General features: G+C 44.8%; 1 protein-coding gene across 1 annotated transcript in view; it reads right to left on the bottom strand.

Moving 5' to 3' along the window:
• nhej1 (nonhomologous end-joining factor 1) overlaps positions 1 to 25,275 on the bottom strand; it is a 303,975-nt gene extending 278,700 nt beyond the window's left edge. The window contains exons 1-3 of the mRNA XM_060828261.1: positions 25,208 to 25,275; positions 19,715 to 19,913; positions 9,626 to 9,838 (exon numbers count right to left, since the gene is read on the bottom strand). Coding sequence (XP_060684244.1) covers positions 9,626 to 9,838; positions 19,715 to 19,900 — 399 coding nt within the window. The 5' untranslated portion in view covers positions 19,901 to 19,913; positions 25,208 to 25,275. The remainder of the gene's footprint in view (positions 1 to 9,625; positions 9,839 to 19,714; positions 19,914 to 25,207) is intronic.
• Between the last annotated feature and the right edge of the window lie 222 nt (positions 25,276 to 25,497).

The raw sequence follows: 25,497 nt of genomic DNA, 5'->3' as shown, positions 1-25,497 counted from the left end.
TTGAGATGTTAGGCTCAGATTCAAACCACTGCCAAATGTCTCAAGCAGTGTTGTTCTACCCCCTAGTGGAAAACGATGGTACAGCAGCTTATTCTCGGATGATCAGAGGAGTGGGCATGCACAGAGGTCTACCTCTTGCAGACCTCCCAAACAAGTTTGCACACAACACATCTCAAATGTTTAGGAATGGCAGTGTAGTGACCATTTTGCAGGATTGGGAACCTGGAGGCCTGGATTAATGATCCACGGACATGAGCTGAAATCTCACCAAGGCAGATGGGGGAATTCAAATTCAGATAGTTAAATCCAGACCAGGAGAGCGAGTCCCGGAGCGGCATGGTGGCTCAGTGGTTAGCACTGCTGCCTCACAGCGCCAGGGACCCGGGTTCGATTCCAGCATCAGGCAACTGTCTGTGTGGAGTTTGCACATTCTCCCCGTGTCTGCGTGGGTTTCTTCCGGGTGCTCTGGTTTCCTCCCACAGTCCACAGATGTGCAGGTTAGGTGAATTGGCCATGCTAAATTGCCCATAGTATTCAGGGATGTGTAGGCTAGGTGCATTAGTCAGGGATAAATATAGATGGGGTAAATGATCATCTTGGCTGAAAATGTGTTGCTGGTTAAAGCGCAGCAGGTCAGGCAGCATCCAAGGAACAGGATATTCGACGTTTAGGGCATAAGCCCCTCATCAGGTTTCATCACTTTCCTAGTGGAAAATGATCATCTTGTATGTCTCAATTAAGTCACCTCTCAACCTTCTTCTCTCTAATAAAAATAGCCTTAAGTCCTTCAGCTTTTCCTCATAAGACCATCCCTCCATACTAGTCAACATCCTGCCAAATCTCCTTTGAACCCTTTCCAAAGCTTCCACACCCTTCCTATAATGTGGCGACCTGAACTGTACACCATACTCCATGTGCTTCCGCAGCAGAGTTTTGTACAGCTGCAACATGACCTCCTGGCTCTGACACTCAATCCCTCTACCAATAAAAGCTAGCACACCATGCACCTTCTTAACAACCCTATCAACCTGGGTGACAACTTGTTGGGTCAAAGGGCCTGTTTCCACATTGTAGGGATTCTATGAATACGAAGCATGAAACTGCTAGATTATTACTGCTCTGGTAGTGGTTCACAGAAGCTTCACTAGAGTGGGATAAAAGAATCACCTTCAGAGGAAAGGTGCGGCAGTTGAGCCCATAGTTATTGGAGTTTAGAAGAATGAACCTTTTTGAAATGTACAAGGTTGAGGGAATTTGACAGAGTAGATGTTGAGAGGATTATTCACACACAGGATGAAGGCGTTGGTGGCTAGCACAGCATTTATTGCTCATCCTTAATGCTCACAGCGCAGTTAAGAGCCAACAATATTACTGCAGCTTTGGCCAGACCAGGTAAGGATGGCAGTTTCCTTTTTGAAAGGACTTTACTGAACCAGATGGGTCTTCCTGAATCGACAATAGATTCATGGTCATCGTTAGATTCTTAATTCCAGATTTTTGTTGAGTTCATATTTCACCATCTGCCATGGCAGGATTCGAACCCGGGTGGAAGGGGCATTATCTGGATTCAGTGAGTAATCTCTGGATTAAGTGATAATACCACTAGGCCATCACCTCCCACTTAATCCCTTCGTGAGGAATAAGCGGGCAGAATTTCTTCAGAAGGTGCATTTCCCATTGAAGATGGAGGAGGAATGATCTCTCTCGGACGGTTATTGATGTTTATAATTCTCTAACCCAGCATACACTCGAGGCTCACTCATTCAATATATTCAAGGCGGAGTTAGATAGATTTTGGAGTAGAATTAAGGCCACAATCTACAGCAATGATCTCCAATCTTTGTAAGCGCAGGATCAACTTTAGAATTTAAGTGCAAACCAGAATATATGTGGAAGAAAATGTAAAAGTGTTTATTTTTAATGCTATATAAATTTCAAATCAAATATATATAACTATTCACCAAGTCTCAGTGTGACACCTGTGACTGTGCATTATCTGCCAATGCTTTGAAGCCCAGATTGTCGTTTTACACTGATAGTCATATACAACCCATCATATGCTTTGCCACTGGAGCACCAGAGGCTGACGGGTGACCTTATTGAGGTTTATAAAATCATGAGGGACATAGATAAAGTGAATAACAGGCCCTCTTATCCCTAGAATGGAAGATTAGGGGCTGTATTGTTAAGGTGAGAGGAGAAAGATTTAAAAACAACATGGGGGCAATCTTTTTACACAGAGAGAGATTCGTGTGTGGAATGTGGGTACAGTTTTAACGTTTAAAAGTCATTTAGGTAAGTACATGGAAACGAAATGTTTGGAGGGATATGAGTCAAGCAAAGGTAGTTGGGACTAGTTTAGTTTGGGATTACAGTCGGCGTGGACAGGCTGGATTGAAGGGTCTGTTTCCATGCTGTATGACTGTAAATGGGTATCAGAGATGGGGCATGACACTTGGTTATCTTCCTTTGGGAGAACGCTGTCTCACAGGAGGTATGTGGAGTCCAAGTAAGCTTTCACTTTAAAACCATAGGAGGAGAGGAGTGGGAATATTCTGTTGAGTCCCCAAAAATTATTGTCTCTTGATCTGACTTTCAACTCAATAACACTTTATAGACTAATTATCTCCAGATCCACTCCACTGCTTTGTAAATCAAACACATGCTGGAATTTGGTAGCCAACTTACCAATGTATACCTAAAGGAATGGGTTTTGAGACAATGATGACATGATTCACAACAAATCCCCAAAATCGCTTGCTCAATTCTGCTGCTAACATCCTCAGGTTTTCTCTTTGCCTCCGATTTTTCCAGTATTTTTTTCCAGGCTTGGTAAGTGCTGCAGCATTTTACTTTTTCATTGGGAGGACCACAGATCCAGGTTCATTCTGAATGCATTCATAGCATTGATCATACAAGCTAATCTCTGTCCCTTCCCTGCAATTCATGATTGGTTTCCGGGGCATCTGTTCAGTTTGCATTACTTTGATATTGGAAATGGGGAATGTCCCCATAATTTTTCTTCAATCTGTACAGGCCAATTAGATAGGCAGCTAAAGAAAAAAATACAGAGAACGGGCAGAAGAGTGAGATATACTGACCTACTCTTGCTGACAACCCATCTGGACATGATGTGCTCAATAGCCTCTAATATTTTTTTAGCAGTGCAATATACTTTCTCCACACATCAATTCCTAGTACATTTCTTATTCATTCGTTTGCATTGTCACAAACAAAATTCAGTTAACCCTGGGCCAAACTGAAACACAATGTAACAAGCTGGTAAAGCCCATTAAGAGCATGCACTTTTCTCTAGCCCCATAGATTCTGGAAGTGCAAGTCATACAGCAACAGGCAGACACGGAAACGAACTGTCAGACACTCTGCAGTCGACCAGTCAATCAGAGAGCACAGATTAACACAGATCAACAAGACGCCCTGCAATAACTCACCAATGCTCTTCTGAAAATACCTTCCAAACCCACAACCTCGATCATCTGGAAAGTCAAAGGCAGCAGACAGACAGGAACACCACCATTTCTAAGTTTTCCTTTAAGTCTCATACTACCTTGGCTTGGAAATATATTTGCTATTTCTTAGAATAGAATCTCTACAGGGTGGAAGCAGGCCATTCGGCCCACTGAATCCACACCTTCACTCCGAACAGCATCCCACTCAAATCCACCTCTTTACTCTTTCCCTGTAATCCTGCATTTCCTGTGGCCTGCATATCCCTGGACACTATGTATGTCGGTACACTGTAGGCAATTTAGCATGGCCAATCCACCTAACTTGCACATCTTTGGAGTGTGGAAGGAAACCAGACCACCCAGAGGGGACCCTATACAGACACGGGGAGAACGTGCAAACTCCAACAGGCAGTCGCTCGAGGCTAGAATCGAACCCTGGTCCCTGGCGCTGTTGAGGTAGCAGTGCTGACCACTGAGCCACCGTGCCACTCTCTTCACTGTCACTGAGACAAACCCTGGAACTCCCGCCCTGACAGGACCACCTACATCACACAGACTGTATGGGATAAGATGGCAATTTACCACCGGTCTTTCCAGCACAATTATGTATGAACAACAAACGTTGATCCCACCAGAAATTCCCACACTCCAAACAGGAATTTTACAAAACCAATCAGGTGTGATCTTACCGAACGGCTGAACAGGCTCAAGCAGCTACATGGCAAATGCTGTTCCTGATTCTCATGCTCATATGATTCACTTTGTAGGAGGAAATTTGCTCCTGACCTATACATGACTTCAATGTGGTTGACTCTTTTCTTAAACTTAGTCAATATAAAGTAGGAGTGGACAAAAAAATCTAATCTAATCTAAAAAATATTGGTCGCATCAGTGCTAAACCCCAAAATTAAAAACAATACTTGCAGATAGCCACGTAACATCATTTCAGCAGCTGGTCTATCACACAGGAGAGACTGAAGACATTCTGTACAGCACTGACAACAGGAAGGTAATTGCATTGCATTTTACAAATTTTGTATAGAGAGTGGGTGCACATCGAATATTTCCCTGGCTGGAGATTCTTGATCATGTGGCTCTGAATCAGGAGGAATTTGTTCATACAGAGGGTGATAAAAACTTGGAATTCTCTACCACAGAGAGCTGCGGCAGCTCAGTCAGTGAGTGCATTCAAGACCGAGTTAATTGATTTCTAGATACAAGTGACATCAAAGGATACAGGGATAGTCCGGAAAATGGCAGGGAGGTGACTTTTTAAAATTCATTCACGGGGTGAGGTGTCACTGGCCAGGCCAGCATTTATTGCTCATCCCTAATTACCCTGAGGGCAGTTAAGAGTCAGCCACATTGCTGTGGGTCTGGAGCACTTCACCTGATGAAGGGGCTACAGTCTGAAAGCTGGTGTAATCAAATAAGCCTGTTGGGCTATAACCTGGTGTTGCGTGACTTCCGACTTTGCTCATCCCAGTCCAACACTGGCAACTCCACATCTAAAGGACATGGTGGATTTTTCCAACAACTGACAGCAGTTTCATGGTCATCATTAGGACTGCGATTTCCAGACTTTTACAGAATTTAAATTTCACCATCTGAGATAACAGGATTCAAACTCTGATCCCCAGAACATTACCTTGGTCTCCAGATTAACGGTCCGGTGATAATACGAAGAACAAAGAAAATTACAGCACAGGAACAGGCCCTTTGGCCCCCACCAAGCCTATGCCGATCCAGATCCTCTATCTAAACCTGTCGCCTATTTTCTCAGGGTCTGTATCCCTCTGCTCCCTACCCATTCATGCATCTGTCTAGATACATCTTAAATGACGCCATAATTCTTGCCCTTACCACCTCCATTGGCAATGCATTCCAGGTCCCACCGCCCTCTGTGTGAAGACCTTTCCACACATATCTCTCCTAAATGTCTTCCCTATCACTTTGAACTCCTGACCCCTAGTGATCGAATCCCCCCATTCTGAGCAAAAGCTTCTTGCTATCCACCCTGTCTACACCTCTCAGGGTTTTGTAGGCCTCAATCAGAATCCCCCTCAACCTCTTTCTTTCTAATGAAAATAATTCTAATCTACTCAACCTCTCTTCATAGTTAGTGCCCTCCATACCAGGCAACATCCTGGTGAATCTCCTCTGCACCCTCTCCAAAGCACCCACATTCTTTTGGCAATGTCGTGACCAGGACTGTGTGCAGTATTTCAAATGTGGCCGAACCAATGTCTTATACAACTGTAACATGACCCACCAACTCTTGTGCTCAATAGCCCATCCAATGAAGGAAAGCATACCATGTGTCTTCTTGAGCACTCCATCGACCTGCGTTGCCACCTTCGGGGAACAATGGACTTGAACACCCAGATCTCTCTGTACGTCAATTTTCCCCAGTACATTTCCATTTACTATTTAGTTTGCTCTTGAATTGGATCTTCCAAAATGCATCACCTTACATTTGTCCGGATTGAACTCCATCTGCCATTTCTCTGCCTAACTCTCCAAGCTATCTATATTCTGCTGTGTTCTCTGACAATCCTCTTCATTATCTGCTACTCCACCAAGCTTAGTGTCATCTGAAAACTTGCTAATGAGGAAACCTACACCTTCCTCCAGATCATTTATGTATATCACAAACAACAGTGGTCCCAACACTGATCCCTGTGGAACACCACTGGTCACAGGTCTCCATTTTGAGAAGCTCTCTTCCACTACTACTCTGCCTCCTGTTACCCAGCCAGTTCTCTATCCACCTAGCTGGAAAACCCTGGAGCCTATGCAACTTGACCTTCTTCATCAGCCGACCATGGGGGAACTTATCAAACGCATTACTAAAACCCATGTATATGATATCTACATGGCTTCCCTCATCAATCAATTGTTACCTCTTCAAAGAATTCTATGAGGTTGGGAAGACATGGCCTTTTCTGCACAAAACCATGCTGCCTATCACTGATAAGCCCATTTTCTTCTCTATATATGCTATCTATATCTATATCTCCTTCCCTACCACTGATATCAGGCTCACCGGTCTGTAATTACCTGGATTATCCTTGCTACCCTTTTTAAGCAAGGGGACAACATTAGCAATTCTCCTGTCAGCCAGGACCTCACCCGTGTTCAAGGATGCTGCAAAGATATCTGTTAAAGCCTCGGCTATTTCCTCTCTCACTTCCCTCAGTGACCTGGGATAGATTCCATTCGGACCTGGGGATTTGTCCACCATAATATCTTTTAGAATACCCAACACTTCTTCCCTTCTTATGCCAACTTGACCTAGAGTAATTAAAGACATATCCCTAATCTTAACATCCGCCATGTCCCTCTCCTTGGTGAATACCAATGCAAAATATGCATTAAGAATCTCACCCATTTTCTCTGATTCCATGCATATCTTTCCTGCTTCGTACATGAGTGGCCAAGCCTTTCCCCTGTTATATATGATTAAAAGGCTTTGGAGTTTTCTTTAATCCTGCTTGCTGAGGATATCTCATCTGCAAATGTGTTGCTGGTCAAAGCACAGCAGGCCAGGCAGCATCTCAGGGATATCTCATGACCCCTTTATACCCCCTTAATTCCTCGTTTCAGATTAGTCCTACATTCCTGACATTCTTCCAAATACCACGAGGCCATCTCGTCCTCCCCGTGAATGACCAACCGTAAAGGCCGAATGGTGGAGCGGGCTCAACATGCCTGACTGCTGCTCCTAATCCATTTCAAAATCTCATTGTTAAAACATACATGACGTTTAGAATGAGATAGCAATATTGGCCCATTGCTGCAAATGGCAGAGAGTTCAATCTCAATGTAGATTTGCTTGCTGAGCTGGGAGGTTTATTTTCAGATGTTTCGTCACCATACGCGGTAACACCTTCAGTGAGCCTCCGGACGAAGTCTTCGTCAGGAGGCTCACTGAAGATGTTAGGCAAAAGTGAGGACTGCAGATGCTGGAAACCCGCCTCTATTCCTGCTCGATTTTCCTGCTCCCCAGATACTGCCTGACCTGCTTTGCTTTTCCAGCACCACACTGATCTAAACTCACTGAAGATGTTACCTAGTATGGTGACAAAACATCTGAAAATGAACCTTCCAGCTTAATGAGCAAACCTACATCCAGAACCTCAAACTGAGCTACAAATCTTCTCAAAACTCACTAGTGGGTTCAATGTTTTTGGTGGTATTGATCTCAGCAGGAGGGAGAACTGCCCTCTGAATCTTAATGGAAACCAAACCTTTCTTGTGTGTAGTTGATCACCAAAGCAGGTTTTAACCAACAATCACAGGCTATGTGAGTGGGGGTGGGCGGTGCTTTTAAACATGGAGAGAAGATTAATTTTAAAAGTTACTGGTTTAACGTCTTCAAATTTTGTATTTTGCCATTTTACCAACCTTCATTTAGTAACCCAAGGCAAATAAGTTGCGTTAAAGTTAAAAACATGCACTAACATTGGAGTAAGTGACTTCACACAAACTATCACAATTGCTAAAATATCACTTGACTACTTCAGCATTCACCCTGCTCACTAGTGTCACACAGTAGCAGCAGACAGCACTCTCTACAAGATGCAAAAAAAGTAACTCATCAAGATCTCTTCAAAAAGTGCCATGAAACTAGAAGGACAAGGACAGCAGATTTATCGGAACATTATCCCCTGCAAGTTCTCATCGAATAATAGAATCCCTACAGTGTGGAAACAGGCCATTCGGCCCAACAAGTCCACACCGACACTCCAAAGAGTAACCCACCCAGACCCATTCCCCCTACCTTATTCCTCTACATTTACTCCTGACTAATGCACCTAACCCACACATACCTGAACACTATGGGCAATTTAGCTTGGCCAATTCACCTAGCCTGCACATCATTGGACTGTGGGAGGAAACCAGAGCACCCGGAGGAAACCCACGCAGGCACTGGGAGAATGTGTTAACTCCACACAGACAGTTGCCTGAGGCTGGAATCGAACCCGGGTCCTTGGCGCTGAGACAGCAATGCTAACCACTGAGCCTCCTCAAAGCCATGCACTATCCTGACTTGGAAATATATCGCTGTTCCTTCATGGTCGCTGGGTCAAAATCCTGGAAGTCCTCCATTACAGCATTGCACATTGGATTGCAGTAGCTAAATAATCAGCTCACCACCACCTTCTCCAGGGAAATTAGGGATGTGCAAGAAATATGGGCTTAGCCAACAAGTCGCTTAAAAGAACAGTAAGAAAGTGACAACGCTGAATCACAAAGTCCTGGATGCTGGTCTCTTGCACAATGACAGGTCAGGGTTGTCAGCTTCGGTTCAAAATCAGAAGCTTTTCCTCACCTGCAGAGGAGAGACTGCTGCACCGTGGGGGGTGGGGGGGGTGGGGGGTGAGGGGTGAATGTCAACAAACGCCTTTGCAGACAAAGGGTAGAAGAAATTGAGAATTCTTTTCCCTAAATTGTAGCTTTTGAAGACTGACATTTGTTGGGCACTGGTCTTCAAGGATATAGGACAAAAGGTAGGCAAAGTCATGAGGCCTAGATCAGCCACAATTTGATAAAATGCCAGAGAGCAGAACAGCCCGGAAGGTTTGAGTGATATAAATAGGCGGGGAACCTTTTTCGCTGGAGCGTAGGAAATTGAGGGGTGACCTTACAAAGGTTTAAAAAATTCACGAGGGGCATGGATAAGGTGAATGGTAAGGGTCTTTTCCTAAGGTGGGGAGTTCAAAACTAGCGGACATATTTTTAAGGTGAGAGGTGAAGTGTTTAAAAAGGGCACGACGGGCAGTTTTGTTTCACAGAGAGAGTGGCGTGTGTGTGGAATGAACTTCCAGAGAAAGTGGTGGATGCGGGTAAAACATTTAAAAGGATGAGTTCACGAATAAGAATTGTTTGGAGCAAGTGGGATTAATTTAGTTTGGGGTTATGGTCAGTATGGATTGGTTGGATCAAAGGGCTTGTTTCCATGCTGTACGACTCTATGCATGTCTGTTGCCTGATTTTAACATTTGATTGTATTAATACCAAATTTTGATGATGGACTGGAAAGCACCCTAACCTGCAACATTATCCAGTCAGCCGTACGTCATCCTGATTAGATCTCCCTTCCATCACCCCCCTCCCCATTCAGCAGAAACTGGCGTGGGTGCGGTACATACCATGCCCATGGGGGCCTCTGTGCAGCGGAAGGTCCAATAGAAAGGCACGCCGGATAACTCGCTCCTCAAGCTGATGCTGAGCAGGTTTCGAGCTCGCTCACAGATGAAGCCAGGGAGGGGATCCCCACCTCCGCCTCGCAGCAGGGGGCTGACAGCCTCACGGAGATACCGGCAGAACGCTGCTACCGGCGCCTTCAGCCGTTTGTTCAATTCCTGAAAAGACAGAATCATAGTCATAGAATCACAGAATCCCGACAGTGCAGAGTCAGGCCATTTGGTCCTTCAAGTTCACATTGCCCCTCTGAAGAAAATCGCCTCCAGACCCCTATCCAATCCCTGTAATCCTGCATATCCCATGGCTAACACACCCTACCGACACATCCCTGAATACTACGGGCAACTTAGCAACTCCAACTAACGTGCACATTTTTGGATTGTGGGAGGAAACCCACCCAGACACAGGGAAAACGTGCAAACTCCACACTGACAGCCGCCCGAGACTGGAATTGAACCCAGGTCAGTAGTACTATGAGACACCATTGCTAACCACTGAGCCACCATGCCGACAACAGTGCCTAAGATTATGAGAAGATCTTAGAGTTGAAATGTCTAGTACAAGAAGCCATGCATTTAAGGTGAGAGGGGGCAAGTTCCAAGTAGATGTGAGAGGCAAGAGTTTTACACAGAGAGTGGGAGGAGTGTGGACCTCGCTGCCAGGGAGTGGCATTGGAGGCAGGTACGATAGAGGTGTTTAACAGACTTTAGATAGGCACATGTATATGGCAAGGAATGGAGGGATATGGAGCAAGGACAGACAGTGGGATTCATTTAATGTGGTGTCATGTTTGGCACAACATCATGGAACAAAGGGCCCATCCCTGTGCTGCACACTTCTGCGTTCTATGCTCTCTTACCTTGATGTTGTACATTTCATAGAATTGGAGGCCATTCAGCCCATCAATCTTACATAGCTGTACGTGGAGTAATCCAGTCAATCCTGTTCCAGTACATCATTCTGCAAGCTCATTTCATGACGTGCTTTCAGTTTTCTTGCAGAACAATTAAAAATGTCCAAAACACCAGCCTCAGGGGTATAACAAGTTCCAGAGTATTATCACTCACTGTGTAAAAAAATTATTTCTTGCACAATCCCGTGTACCACCTAACCATCTGTGTCCCACAGTTTGATCAGCTAATGGAAACATCCCTTCTTTGTTTGTTTACCTTATCCAAAACCGTCATAACCTTGCACACCTCAATTAAACTGCCCCCACATCTCCTTGGATGCAAGAAGAACGTCTCCAGCTTCTCCAGCCTGACCATTAATTAAAATGAAACTGAGAACTGCAGGTGCTGTGCACCTGAAACACAGGAACAAAAAACAGAAATTGCTGAAGAAACTCAGCAGGTCTGGTAGCACCTGTGGAGAAAAAGTAGAGATAACATTTCAGGTCCAGTGACCATTAAATAAAATCTTCCTCCTGTGGAACCATTCTGGTAAATCACCTCTGCATCCAGTGAGTCACGGCTATTCGAAATGGAAGTGGTTCCTTTCTTTGTATATACACTGTTCAATTGCCCTTTCACAGCCTCTATTGTGGCAGCAACACATGCATTCAATAAACAATGGGGAAAGCAGCAACCTTGGCTAGCGGTTCTAAATCCCAAATATAACTATTTAACCAAGGGAAGAGTTGCAAGCCCGCAGACTACTGTGAGGTGGGAGGGAAAGTGCTCTTGGTAGATGAGAAACATCCAAACTATAACAAATAAAAACACATGAGAATTCATCTCAAAGAGGTAGAGATGCAAAACGTTCAATTCCCACAAGCTGACCTCTCTCATCTGACTGAGCAGATACAATTTGAGTATATTCACAATTCGAACTATGATGGGTGGTGAATGTAGTGCAGCGCAGATGGAAGAGGTGAGCTTGGACCTATGATTTGCAAAGCACTGGGGGTTGCCTCGTCTCGTATCAGTTGAAGAGGGGAATAGATAAGGTAAATATCAAAGGTCTTTTTCCTGAAGGTGGGGGAGTTCAAAGCTAGGGGACATAATTTTAAGATGAGAGGGCATGAGGGACAACTTGCCTACACAGAGAATGGTTTGTGTATGAAATGGACTGCCAGAGGAAGTGGTGGATGTAGATATGGTTACAACTATTAAAAGACATTTGGAAAAATTCATGAATAGGAAAGGTTTGCAGGCTAACAGGCCAAACGTAGGCAGGTGGGACTAGTTTAATTTGAAAACATAGAACATTACAGCGGAGTCCAGGCGCTTCGGCCCTCAATGTTGTGCCAACCTGTGAAACCACTCTGAAGCCCATCGAACTACATTATTCCATTTTCATCTATATGTTTATCCAATGACCATTTAAATGCCCTTAAAGTTGGCGAGTCTACTACTGTTGTAGGCAGTGCATTCCACTTCCCTACTACTCTCTGCGTAACGAAACTACTCTGACATCTGACCTATATCTATCACCCTTCAATTTAAAGCTATTTCCCCTCATGCTACCTTCACTATCCGAGGAAAAAGGCTCTAACTGTCCACCCTATCTAACTCTCTGATGATCTTAGATGACTCACTTAAGTCAACGCTCAACGTTCTTCTCTCTAATGAAAACAGCCTCAAGTTCCTCAGCTTTTCCTCATAAGACCTTCCCTCCATACCAGGCAACACCCGAGTAAATCTCCTCTGAACTCTTTCCAAAGCTTCCACATCCTTCCTATAATGTGGCAACCAGAAATGTACGCAATACTCCAAGTGCGACCGCATCAGAGTTTTGTACAACTGCAACATGATCTCATGGCTCTGAAACTCAATACCTTTATCAATAAAAGCTAACACACAATATGCCTTCTTAAAAACCCTAACAACCTGGGTGACAATCAGGGATCTATGTACATGGACATAGTGTGGATGAGCAGAGAGATCTCGATCAAGAATCTTACCATTAGCCCAGTACTCTGCATTCCTGTTGCTCCTTCCAAAGTGAATCACCTCATTAAACTCCATTTGCCACCTCTTAGCCCAGCTCTGCAGCTTATCTATGTCCCTCAGTAATCTACAACACCCTTCGGCACTACCCACAGCTCCTGACCTTAATGTTGTCTGCATTTTTACTAACCCATCCTTTTACGCCCTCATCCAGTGCTGACAAACAGCACTGGCCCCAAAACAGATCCTTGAAGTCGTCCACGAGTAACTGAACTCCAGCGAGAACATTTCCCATCAACCACCATCCTGTGTCTTCTTTCTGCTAGCCAATTTCTGATCTAACTGCTAAGTCACCCTCAACCCCATTCCTCTATATTTTCTGCAACAGCCTACCATGGGGAACCATATCAAACACCTTACTGAGATTCATATACACCACATCAACGCTTTACCCTCATCCACCTGTTTGATCACCTTCTCAAAGAACTCAATAAGGTTTGTGAGGCACGACCTACACTTCACAAAACCGTGTTGACCATACCTAATCAACTTATTCCTCCCTAGATGATTATAAATCCTATCTCTTATAACCCTTTCCAACCTTTTACCCACAAACAAAATAAGGATCACAGGTCTATACTTTCCAGGGTTGTCTCCACTCCCCTTCTTGAATAAGAAACAACATTTGCTATCCTCCAGTCTTCTGGCACTATTCCTGTAGACAATGGCGACATAAAGATCAAAGCCAAAGGCTCAGCAATCTCCTCCCTGGCTTCCCAGAGAATCCTAGGATAAATTCCATCCGGCCCAGGGGTCTTATCTATTTTTACACTTTCCAGAATTGCTAACACCTCCTCCTCGTGAAGCTCAGTAACCTGTGTCTTAGTATTTTCCCTGACCACATTGTCGTTTTCTAGCGTGAATGCTGATGAAAAGTATTAATTTCGCCCTCCCCTTCCCCTTCCCCTCTGACTCCACGTACAAACTTCCTACCACTATGCTTGATTGGCCCTAATCTTACTCTAGTCATTCTTTTATTTCCGATATACCTATAGAAGGCCTTAGGGTTTTCCTTGATCCTATCCGCTAGTGACTTCGCATGTCCCCTCCTGGTTTTTCTTAGCTCTCTTTTTAAGTCTTTAACCCATAACCCTCAAGCGCCCTAACTGAGCCTTCACATCTCATCCAAACATAAGCCTCTTTCTTTCTCTTGAAGAGAAATTCAACTTCTTCAGTAAATCACGGCTACCACGCTTGACCACTTCCTCCCTGCCTGACAGATACATACTTATCAAGGTCACACAGTAGCTGTTCCTTGAATAAGCTCCACATTTCAAATGTGCCCATCCCCTCCAGTTTCCTTCCCCATCCTATGCATCCTAAATCTTGTCTAATTGCATCATAATTGCCTTTCCCCAAGCTATAACTCTTGCCCTGCGGTATATACCTATCCCTTTGCATTACTAAAGTAAACATAACCAAATTGTGGTCACTATCACCAAAGTGCTCACCTACCTCCAAATCTAACACCTGGTCATGTTCATTCCCCAGTACCAAATCCAATGTGGCCTCGACTCTTGTTGGCCTGTCTACATACTGTGTCAGGAAATCCTCCAGCACACATTAGACAAAAATTGACCCATGTAAAGTATCCAAACTATAGTATTCCCAGTCAATATTTGGAAAGTTAAAGATCCCCCATGACAACTACCCTGTTATTCTCACTCTGATCCAGAATTATCTTTGCTGTCCTTTCCTCGACATCTCTGGAACTATTTGGAGGCCTATCAAAAACTCCCAACCTCTCCTTTCCTGTTTCTAATCTCATCCCATACTAACTCAGTAGAGGAGTCCTCAAATGTTCTTTCTGCAACAGCAATACTGTCCTTGACTAACAGTGCCACACCACCCCCTCTTTTCATGATTCCTCACATACTGAAACTGTCCTTGTCCAAATGCAACAAGAACTGGGCAATATCCAGGCTTGAGTTGACAGTGGCAAGTAACATTTGTACCACACAAATGCCATGCTAAGATCATCTCCAAAAAGAGAGAATCTTACCATCACGGTTTGACATTCAATGGCATCATCACTTAACCTCCCACCACTAATAACCTGGGTCAAAACAAGACTGTAGCTATAAAAGTGCGATTCAGAAGTTAGGAATCCTGCCACAAGCAACTCATCTCCTGACTTCCCAACTCCCACCCACCATCTATAAAAGCACAAGTCAGGAGTGTGATGGAATACTCCCGACTTGCCTGGATGGATGCAACTTTAAAAACACTCAGAAAACTTGACACCATCCAGGACAAAGCAGCCCATTTCACTGTCACAAACATCCAAATCCTCCACCATTTATGTTCAGTACCAATGTTTACCATCTACAAGTTACACTGCAGAAATTCATCAAAGCTTCCCAGACTACACCTTCCAAATAAGTGACCTCGACAACCAGAAGGACAAGGACATCAGCTCCCTGGGAACACCATCACCTGCAAGTTCCCCTCCAAGCCACTCGCCTTCCTGACTTGGAAATATATTGCCGCTCCTTCAATGTCACTGGGGCACTTCCTGGAACTATCTCCCTAACGCATTACTCTTCTTCAGAACAGAAGAATAGGAGGTCTGAGGAAAAGTCATACTGGACTTGAAACACACACACACAGACACACACACAGACACACACACAGACACACACACAGACACACACACAGACACACACACAGACACACTGTTTTTCTCTCCACGGATGCTGCCAGTCCTGTTGACTCTCTCGGGCACTTCCTGCTTTTTATCCATTAATCTCTGCTTTCACTCACTCAGCCAACGTGCTACAGTCTCTTTCATTCTGCGAGCTATAACTTTGTTCAAAGGTCTGCTGTGCGGCACACATCAAACACTCGGGAAGTCCTCACCAATCATGCTCTCAATGTTTCTATTCGTGGCATTGCTGCCTCACATGGCCAGGGTCCCAAGTTCGATTCCAGCCTTGGGCGACTGTCTGTGTGGAGTTTGCACATTCTCCCCGTGTCTGCGTGGGTTTCCTCCGGATGCTCCAGTTTCTTCCCACAATCCAAAGATTGCCAGGCTGGGTGAACTGGCCGTACTAAATTGCCCATGGTGTTCAGGGATGTGTAGGTTGGGTGCATTAGTCAGGGGTAAATGTAGAGCAATAGGGAAGGGGAATGGGGCTGAATGGGTCACTCTTTGGAGGGTCAGTGTGGACTTGTTGGGCTGAAGGGCCTGTTTCCACACTGTAGGAATGCCATAATTCTATGTTACACAGGCCTTGCTTTCTCTCAAATATTAAAGATTGAAGGTGATCTACAGGAGGTGTTTCATAAGGGAAAAATGTTTGATGAAGGGAATCTATTTCCTTATTTCTGGGAGAGTTGGCGAAGGAATTGCAAAACATAACCTTAGAACATAGAACATAGAAAAATACAGCGCAGTACAGGCCCTTCGGCCCTCGATGTTGCGCCGACCGAAGCCTACCTAACTTACACTAGCCCAATAACTCCATATGCTTATCCAATGCCCGCTTGAATAAAGAGGGCGAGTCCACCACTGCTACTGACAGGGCATTCCATGAACTCACAACCCGCTGAGTAAAAAATCTACCCTAACATCTGTCCTATACCAACCCCCTCTTAATTTAAAGCTGTGTCCCCTAGTAACAGCTGACTCCATTAGCGGAAAAAGGTTCTCACTGTCAACCCTATCTAAACCCCTAATCATCTTGTACACCTCTATCAAATCTCCCCTAAACCTTCTTTTCTCCAATGAGAACAGCCCCAAGTGCCTCAGCCTTTCCTCATACGATCTTCCTACCATGCCAGGCAACATCCTGGTAAACCTCCTCTGCACCCGTTCCAGTGCCTCTACATCCTTCCTATAGTATGGCAACCAAAACTGCACACAATACTCCAGATAAGGCCGCACAGAGTCTTATACAACTGCAACATGACCTCAGGACTCCGGAACTCAATTCCTCTACCAATAAAGCCCAGTACACCATATGCCTTCTTCACAGCACTATTTACCTGGGTGGCAACTTTCAGAGATTTGTGTACATGGACACCAAGGTCCCTCTGTTCATCCACACTACCAAGTAGCCTACCATTAGCCCAGTAATCCATCTTCTTGTTACTCCTACCAATGTGAATGACTTCACACTTTGCTACATTGAACTCCATTTGCCACCTTTCTGCCCAGCTCTGCAACTTATCTATATCCCGCTGTAACCTGCCCCATCCTTCTTCGCTGTCCACCACTCCACCGACTTTCGTATCATCCGCAAACTTGCTCACCCAGCCTTCAAGCCCCTCCTCCAGGTCATTTATAAAAATTACAAACAGCAACGGTCCCAAAACAGATCCCTGTGGTACACCGCTAGTAACTGCACTCCAAGATGAACCTTTACCATCAACTACTACCCTCTGTTTCCTTCCAGCCAGCCAATTCCTAATCCAAACCTCTAATGCACCCTCAATGCCATACCTCCGTAATTTTTGCAGTAGCCTACCATGGGGTACCTTATCAAATGCCTTACTAAAATCCATATACACCACATCTACTGCTTTACCCACGTCCACTTCCTTGGTCACCTTCTCAAAGAACTCAATAAGGTTTGTGAGGCACGACCTGCCCTTCACAAAACCATGCTGACTATCCTTGATCACATTATTCCTATCCAGATGTTCATAAATCCTATCCCTTACAATTCTCTCTAAGACTTTGCCCACAACAGAAGTGAGACTCACTGGCCTATAGTTACTCGGGCTATCCCTACTCTCTTTCTTGAACAAGGGGTCCACATTCGCTATCCTTCAGTCTTCTGGCACTATTCCCGTAGACAACGATGACATTAAAATCAAGGCCAATGGTTCCGCTATCTCCTCCCTAGCTTCCCAGAGGATCCTAGGATAAATGCCATCAGGCCCAGGGGACTTATCTATCTTCATCCTTTCCAGTATTCCCAGAACCTCTTCCCTACATGCCTCAAAGCCATCCATTGTAATCATTTGTGACTCAATATTCACCTCAGCAACAATGTCCTGTTCCTGAGTGAATACTGACGAAAAGTATTGATTTAGTGTCTCTCCAATCTCCTCCGCCTCCACGCACAACTTCCCACTACTATCCTTGACTGGACCGATACCTACCCTAGTCATCCTTTTATTCCTGACATACCTATAGAAAGCCTTAGGGTTTTCCCTAATCCTACCAACCAAGGACTTTTCATGTCCCCTTCTCGCTGCTCTTAGCTCTCTCTTTAGATCCTTCCTGGCTACCTTATAACTCTCAATCGCCCCAACTGAACCTTCACACCTCATCTTTACATAGGCCGCCCTCTTCCCTTTCACAAGGGATTCCAATCCCTTATTAAACCACGGCTCCCTCACAAGACCCTTTCCTCCCTGCCTGACTGGTACATACTTATCAAGGACACCCAATAGCTGCTCCTTGAACAAGCTCCACATAACATTTGTGTCCTTCCCTTGAAGCCTATTTTTCCAATCCACACATCCTAAGTCATGCCTCACCGCATCATAATTTCCCTGCCCCCAGCTATAACTCCTGCACTGCAGTGCACACTTATCCCTCTCCATCACTAGAATAAAAGTCACCGAGTTGTGGTCACTGTCCCCAAAGTGCTCACCTACCTCCAAGTCTAACACCTGGCCTGGTTCATTACCTAGAACCAAATCCAGTATAGCCTCACCTCTTGTTGGCCTGTCTACATATTGTGTCAGGAAATCCTCCTGCACACATTGGACAAACACCGACCCATCTAACGAACTCGAGCTATAGCTTTCCCAGTCAATATCTGGGAAGTTAAAGTCCCCCATAACAACCACCCTGCTACTTTCACTCTTCTCCTGAATCATCCTTGCAATACTTTCCTCTACGTCTCTCGGACTATTAGGAGGCCTGTAGAAAACTCCTAACAGGGTGACCTCACCTTTCCTATTTCTCACCTCAGCCCAAACTACCTCAGATGGCAATTCTTCCTCCATCGTCCTTTCCACCGCTGTAATACTATCCTTGACAAGCAATGCCACACCTCCCCCTCTTTTACCCCCACCTCTGACCCTACTAAAACATTTAAACTCTGGAACCTGCAATAGCCATTCCTGTCCCTGTTAGTGCCGTACATCTCTATGACTATGACTATGAAACTGAGAGCCAAGCCGGACAGGAGTGGTGTTAAGAAACAATCCGGTCACAAACAAGGTAGTTGCAATCTAGATTTCTCCACCACATCGCTCAAGGTTGGAAGAGTAGAGGTCAATGGAAAATGTTAAAATTCAGATTGATTGATATTTTTATGAGAACATTATTGGAAGTTATGAAAGTAGGCCAATGGAGTAACGATCTGTCATGAAGCAGCTGAATGGTGAACAGGCTCTAGGAGTTGTCAGAACTGCAACTCCCATCAGCACCTGTGGACTGAACCATTTGTCCAATGACAAGCTTCCAGCCTTCAGCGTGCAAACGCAGGACTCAAAAGACAGCATGGGTAATGTAGTCCATCCAGTATATGCTGGAGGAAGTGAGCAAATCAGAAAAGTTGAGTGGAAAGAGAAATGGTCAATGTCTCGTGTCTGACCTAACTCTTGTTCAGAACAGAAAGGGGCTGGAAAATGCTGGTTTTATGTTGTAGACGCAAGGGGTATTGAAGTGAGAAAGAGGGGAAGAGATGATGAGGGTGCCCTGAGTGTAAACTATCAGGTAATAGATTTAAGGTGAGAGGGGCAAGATTTAAACGAAGTAGAGAGGTAACTTATTAACGCAGAAGGTGGTGTGTGTATGCAATGAGCTGCTAGAGGAAGTGGTGGAGGCTGGGTCAATTACAACATTTAAAAGGCATCTGGATGGGTATATCAACAGCAAGGGTCTGAAGGGATATGGGTCGGGTGCTGACAGGTGGGACTAGATTGGGTTGGGATATCTGGTCGGCATGGATGGGTTGGACCGAAGGGTCTGTGTCCGTGCAGCATGACCCTGTGATTCTGAGCGAATCGTCTTCATCTGCTCCTGAGATTAGCCGAACAACTGGAGCTGGGCCTTTTGGGTCATCGCTCTCGCTCATGTTTCCTATGCCATTTCAGAGATATGCCATTTCAGAGACATACCTGAGCCCTTTCTTTCAGATCGTCCGAGTTCATCTCCTCCCACCAGACACTGCTGTGATCCCAGAGCATCAACTTGTAAGCAGTGTCGCTGAAAGTGGCCTTCAGCAAGAAAGGAGAGTCACCAATCCGCACCGAGATCCACGGCTGAGTGAGGAGATCATCAGCCAACTTCTCCAATTCAGCCATCAACAGGGAAGCCCTGGAATTAACAAAAAGTCTTGTCCTCAAAACACTTTACATTTAATTACATATTTTCTGAAGTGTTATAAGCAACACAGGGAAGTCAATAACCAAGTTCCTTAATTGTTTAAAGATAAATATTTTCCAGAGGGAAGGGGTCTCTCTTTTTGAATAGTGCTATTAGATTTTTAGGTGAGAGGGTAGACAGTTTTGATTTAAAATCTCATTTAATAGACAGTACCTCCAACCCTGCATCAATCCCTCAGTGTCAGCACAGAATCCAAGTCCTCGAGTTACACCAACAACAACTTGGCTCAAGGGCAAGGATGCTACCCTTGGGTCCAAAACAGGGGTATAAATTGGAGTCATGAAAATAGGGCCCAGGCTTTTGAGAAGCCCACTGTGTTTGGTTGGGGGGTGAGGGTCTGTGATTTCTGTCCCCGCTTCTGCTACGTGCTGACCTATTCCTGATGCAGTTAGTGCTGTTTGGCAACATTCTCTCCTGTCTAAGCCCTCATGGCCCCTAAATGTGGAAAAGAAAATTAGGATGGGAAAGAATTCCTTTCAGCTTGACAAGCATATTCCCTTTTGTAATAGAATAATCGATAAAAGCTGACCTAGCCAGTGATAACCACATCCCAGAAATGAATAAAAAGTTCAGTCAGCCAACACAGATAGAAACAGGTCGAATAGACAATAGGTGCAGGAGTAGGCCATTCAGCCCTTCGATCCTGCACTGCCATTCAATATGATCATGGCTGATCATTCCTAATCAGTATCCGCTCCCTGCCTTATCTCCATAACCCTTGATTCCACTATCTTTGAGAGCTCTATCCAACTCTTTCTTAAATGAATCCAGAGACTGGGCCTCCACTGCCCTCTGGGGAAGAGCATTCCACACACCCACCACTCTCTGGGTGAAGAAGTTTCTCCTCATCTCTGTCCTAAATGGTCTACCCCGTATTTTTAAGCTGTGTGATTTCAGGGTCTGTGACCCTTCGTCAGAATGATATTTGCTTTCCCGAGAGAAACTGTCAGTAAGGACTCAACAAGTCTTTACAACAGAAAAGGCCAAGGAATGACCTAATATTTGACCTTTAGCATTTAAAAAAAAAGTTTGATCGTTCATTTCTCTATTCTAAATAACTGGTGCCAGTTACATTGTTAAGTTTAAATTGAGAATGATAGACTTGTTACTATCCAAGCACATTAAAAGGGGTTTAGGGCAATGCTGGATAATATGGAAATAAAAGAAGTATGGATGCTGGAGATCCGAAACAAATCAAAACAGAAATTGCTGAAGAAAGGGAACTCAAAACATTAAAATGTTTCTCTCACCAGAAAAGCTGCCCGACCTGCTGTGGTTCTCTGACATTCAGATTTCCAGCATCTGCAGTATTCTGCCTTGAGTTGAGTGACCAACACACTTCCATATACAGTGACAATTACTTTTGTTCTTTTTTTAATTTATTCATTTGCGGGATGAAAGTGTCACTGGCCATGTTTAATTACCCATCCCTAGTTCACCCTTGAGATGGTGGGGGTGAGCTGCCTTCTTGAACCATTACAGTTCACGTGCTGCAGATTGACCCACAATGCTATTAGGGAGGAAATTCCAGGATTCTGACCCAGGGACAGCCAAGGAATGGCGAAATATTTCCAAGTCAAGATGGTTAGTTGTATATGGGAACACCACCTCTTGAAGATGGTGGCGTTTCCATATATCTGCTGCTCTTTCCTTCGAGATGGAAGTGGTCATGCTTTTGGATAAACAATCCTCCAGATGTGGTCGTACCAACACCTAGGAGATTGTGAGAACTGCAGATGCTGGAGAGTCAGAGTCAAAAAGTGTGGCACTAGGAAATCACAGCAGGTCAGGCAGCATCCAAAAAGCAATCCCTTATTCCCACTTCCTCTGCCTCCGTTGTATCTGCTCCCAGGAGGAGCAATTCTACTCCAGGACATCCCAGACGGTCTCCAACTTCAAGAACTACAATTTCCCCTTCCACGTGACCAACAATGCCCTCCAGCACATCTCCTCCATTTCCCAAACCTCCCCCCTTGAACCTCACCCCTTCAACCTCAACAAGAACAGAACCTCCCTGTCCTCACCTTCCACCCTACCAACCTCTGGACACAATGCATCATCATCTGCCATTTCTGCCACCTACAGTCAGACCACACCCACCAAGAATATATTCCGCCCCCACCCCCCCCAACCCCTATCCACAGAGACCATTCCCTCCGTGACTCTTTCGTTAGGTCCATGGCCCCCACCCTCCACTCCCAGCACCTTCCCCTGCCACCACAAGAGGTGTAAAACCTGAGCCCACACCTCCCCCCTCAACCCCATCCAAGGCCCCAAGGATCTTTCCACATCATCTGGCAGAGATTTTCCTGCACATCCCAACACCTCATCTGCTATTTCCATTGCTCTCAATGTGGTCTCCTGTATATTGGGGAGACAGGACACCAACTCATGGAATGTTTCAGAGAACATCTCTGGGACATTTGCACCAACCAACCCCACCACCCTGTGACTAACTACTTCAACTCCCCCTCCCACTCTGCCAAGGACATGCTAGTTCTGGGCCTCCTCCACTGTCAAATCCTAGCCACCTGATGCCTGGAGGAAGAACGCTTCATCTTCCACCTTTGGACTCTTGAACCACACAGAATCAACATCAACATCAACATCACCAATTTACTTGCTTCCCCTTCCCCTACCTCATCCCAGATCCAACCCTCCAATTCGGCACCGCCAAATTGTCCTTGAACTGTCCTACCTGTCCACCTATCTGCTCCACCCTATCACTATCACTATCACCCCCCACCTGCTTCTACCTATCGCATTCCCACCTACCTTCCCCCACAACCTCACCCTCCTATTTATCTCTCAGCCCCCTTTCTCCACCCCTCCTGATGAAGGGTTTATGCCCGAAAGATCAACTGTCCCACTCCTGGAATGCTGCCTGACTTGCTGTGCTTTTCCAGCACCACACATTTCAACTCTTACCAACGCCTGTATAACCGAAGCATAACCTCCCTATTTTTGCATTCAATTCCCCTTGCAATAATCCATAACATTCTATTAACTTTCCTAAATGGATTATAACTGCATACTAGCCTTTTGAGATTCATGCACCAGAACACCCAGATCTCTCTGCATCCGAGTTCTGAACATTCAGATATGCTTTTTTTTTGTTCTGCAAACATAGACAATTTCACACTTTTCCACTTTGTACTTTGAATATCAAATTTCTACTACCGACAAGACGCACTGCAGATATTCATCAAAGATCCTGAGACAGCATTTTCCAAGTACAAAACCACTCCCAACCAAGGACCAGGGCAGCAGTTACATTGGGACACCACCCCCTGCAAGTCCCATTCGGAGCCAATCACCATCCTGACATGGAAATATATCATCGCTCCTTCAATGTTGCTGGGACAAAATCCCAGAATTCCCTAAGGATATTGTGGGTCTTCCTAAAGAAGGTAGCTCACATCCACCTTCCTAACAGCAACCAGGGTCTGGCAGTAAATGAGGTTAAAAACAATGACTGCAGATGCTGGAAACCAGATTCTGGATCAGTGGTGCTGGAAGAGCACAGCAGTTCAGGCAGCATCCAAAGTGCAATAAATGCTGACCCAGCCAGCAACATCCACATCCCATGTGTGAAAGAAAAAATACAAATTTGCCAGGTCTTTGCTCACTCAATTTTTTTATTGGTTTATTGACAGAATAATTGATTTATTTATTGTCAGTTGTACTGAAATACTGTGAAAAGCTTTGTTCACGAGTTGTAACGGCAAATCATAGTAAGCAAGGATGTACAGAACAAAAGATTTAGACGGAGGCATACAGGTTACATTGCACAGGGCTTACAAGAGAGATGAACATTAGCAAGGTCAGCATTATTTGAGGCCAGACAGTCATGGATTCATAGAGATGTACAGCACGGAAACAGACCCTTCAGTCCAACCCGTCCATGCCGATCAGATATCCCAACCCAATCTAGTCCCACCTACCAGCACACGGCCCATATCCCGCCAAACCCTTCCTATTCACATACCCATTCAAATGCCTTTTAAATGTTGTAATTGTACCAGCCTCCACCACTTCCTCTGGCAGCTTATTCCATACACGTACCACCCTCTGTGTGAAAAGGATGCTCCTTAGGTCTCTTTTATATCTCTCCCCTCTCACCCCTAAACCTATGCTCTCTAGTTCAGGACTCCCCCACCCCATAGCAAAGACTTTGTCTAATTATCCTATCCATGCCCCCCATAATTTTGTAAACCTCTAAAAGGTCACCCCACAGCCTCCAATGTTCCAGGCAAAACAGCCCCAGCCTGTTCAACCTCTCCCTATAGCTCCACTCAATAGTACAAGAACAGCCAGGAAGAAGCTGTCCCTGAACCTACTGGTGAGGTAGGTGAGAACGTTCAGGCTTCTGTATCTTCTGCCTGACGGGAGAGGCTGTAGGAGATCATTATTGGTGTGGGATGGGTCTTTGATGATTTTGGCAGCCTTTCCGTGGCAGCGAGCTATGTAAATGGAGTCCATAGATGGAAGGTTTCCTTTATGATGGTCTGCGCTGTGCACATCACCCTCTGTAGGGCAGAGCAGTTGCCATACCAGGTTGTAATGCATCCAGACAGTATCCTTTCAATGGTGCACCTGTAAAAAGTTAAAAGTCACACAACCCCAGGTAATATAACAACAGGTTTGATATGGAGGCACTAGCTTTCGAAGCACCTTAGCACCTCCACACAAACCTGTTGGATGATAACCTGGTGTTGTGTGATTTTTTTTTAAGTTTGTCCACCCCAGTCCAACACTGTAAAAGCTGGTGTGGATCCTTATGTATAACATGGAGTTGGGTCTCAGATCAGCCACTGTCTAAATGAAAAATGGAACAGAGTCGTGTACTTTTAACGTCAAATTATTAATGACAAGGAAATGAACCAGAAATATAAAATATTGAGGGTTTTTTCCCCTGGATGATAATCACAAATAGTTAATTACTTAAGAAACTAGTCTCACCCCTGGTTGGTTTTACCAATCATTGTGTAAAACACGAGATTGTAAATATTGTCAGATAGAGAGCGGCCTAAAGTAAATAAATAATAAATAATGTATTTAATGTGGTGGTAAAAAGGGGATTGTTGACACTGACGGACCGAGCCAGGCACCAAATGAGGGAAGAGGTTTAGAGACAAACACAAAAGGTACATCCAGCTGAGAAACCAAACAGGACGGTTCAAAGTTTTAAAATATTTATACTTTTTAAAGAAAAACAAACAAACCTCAGCTCCGAAACTCTCACTTCCTGTTGCTGCCACCGGACCGTCCACAATCTCAGTCTCCAGGAGAACAAGAGGTTCCTCACAATCGTTCCGGACACCAACCCAACACCTTGGCTGTGACAAAGAGCTTTAAAAAAATAGGAAGATATTCTGCTGGTTACACCTGAACTCTTGGAATTAATTAGTTTTTTCATATGAAATTCACCTACACCCTTTCAGTCTTATATTTTCCTTATTCCAAATAAAAATGTTTTACACTTTTCTTCCAAATAACATCACAATTTCCTACT

The sequence above is a fragment of the Hemiscyllium ocellatum genome, chromosome 7 (genome assembly GCF_020745735.1).
Source record: "Hemiscyllium ocellatum isolate sHemOce1 chromosome 7, sHemOce1.pat.X.cur, whole genome shotgun sequence".
NCBI lineage: Eukaryota > Metazoa > Chordata > Chondrichthyes > Orectolobiformes > Hemiscylliidae > Hemiscyllium > Hemiscyllium ocellatum.
This window is presented reverse-complemented; position numbering and strand designations above follow the sequence as displayed.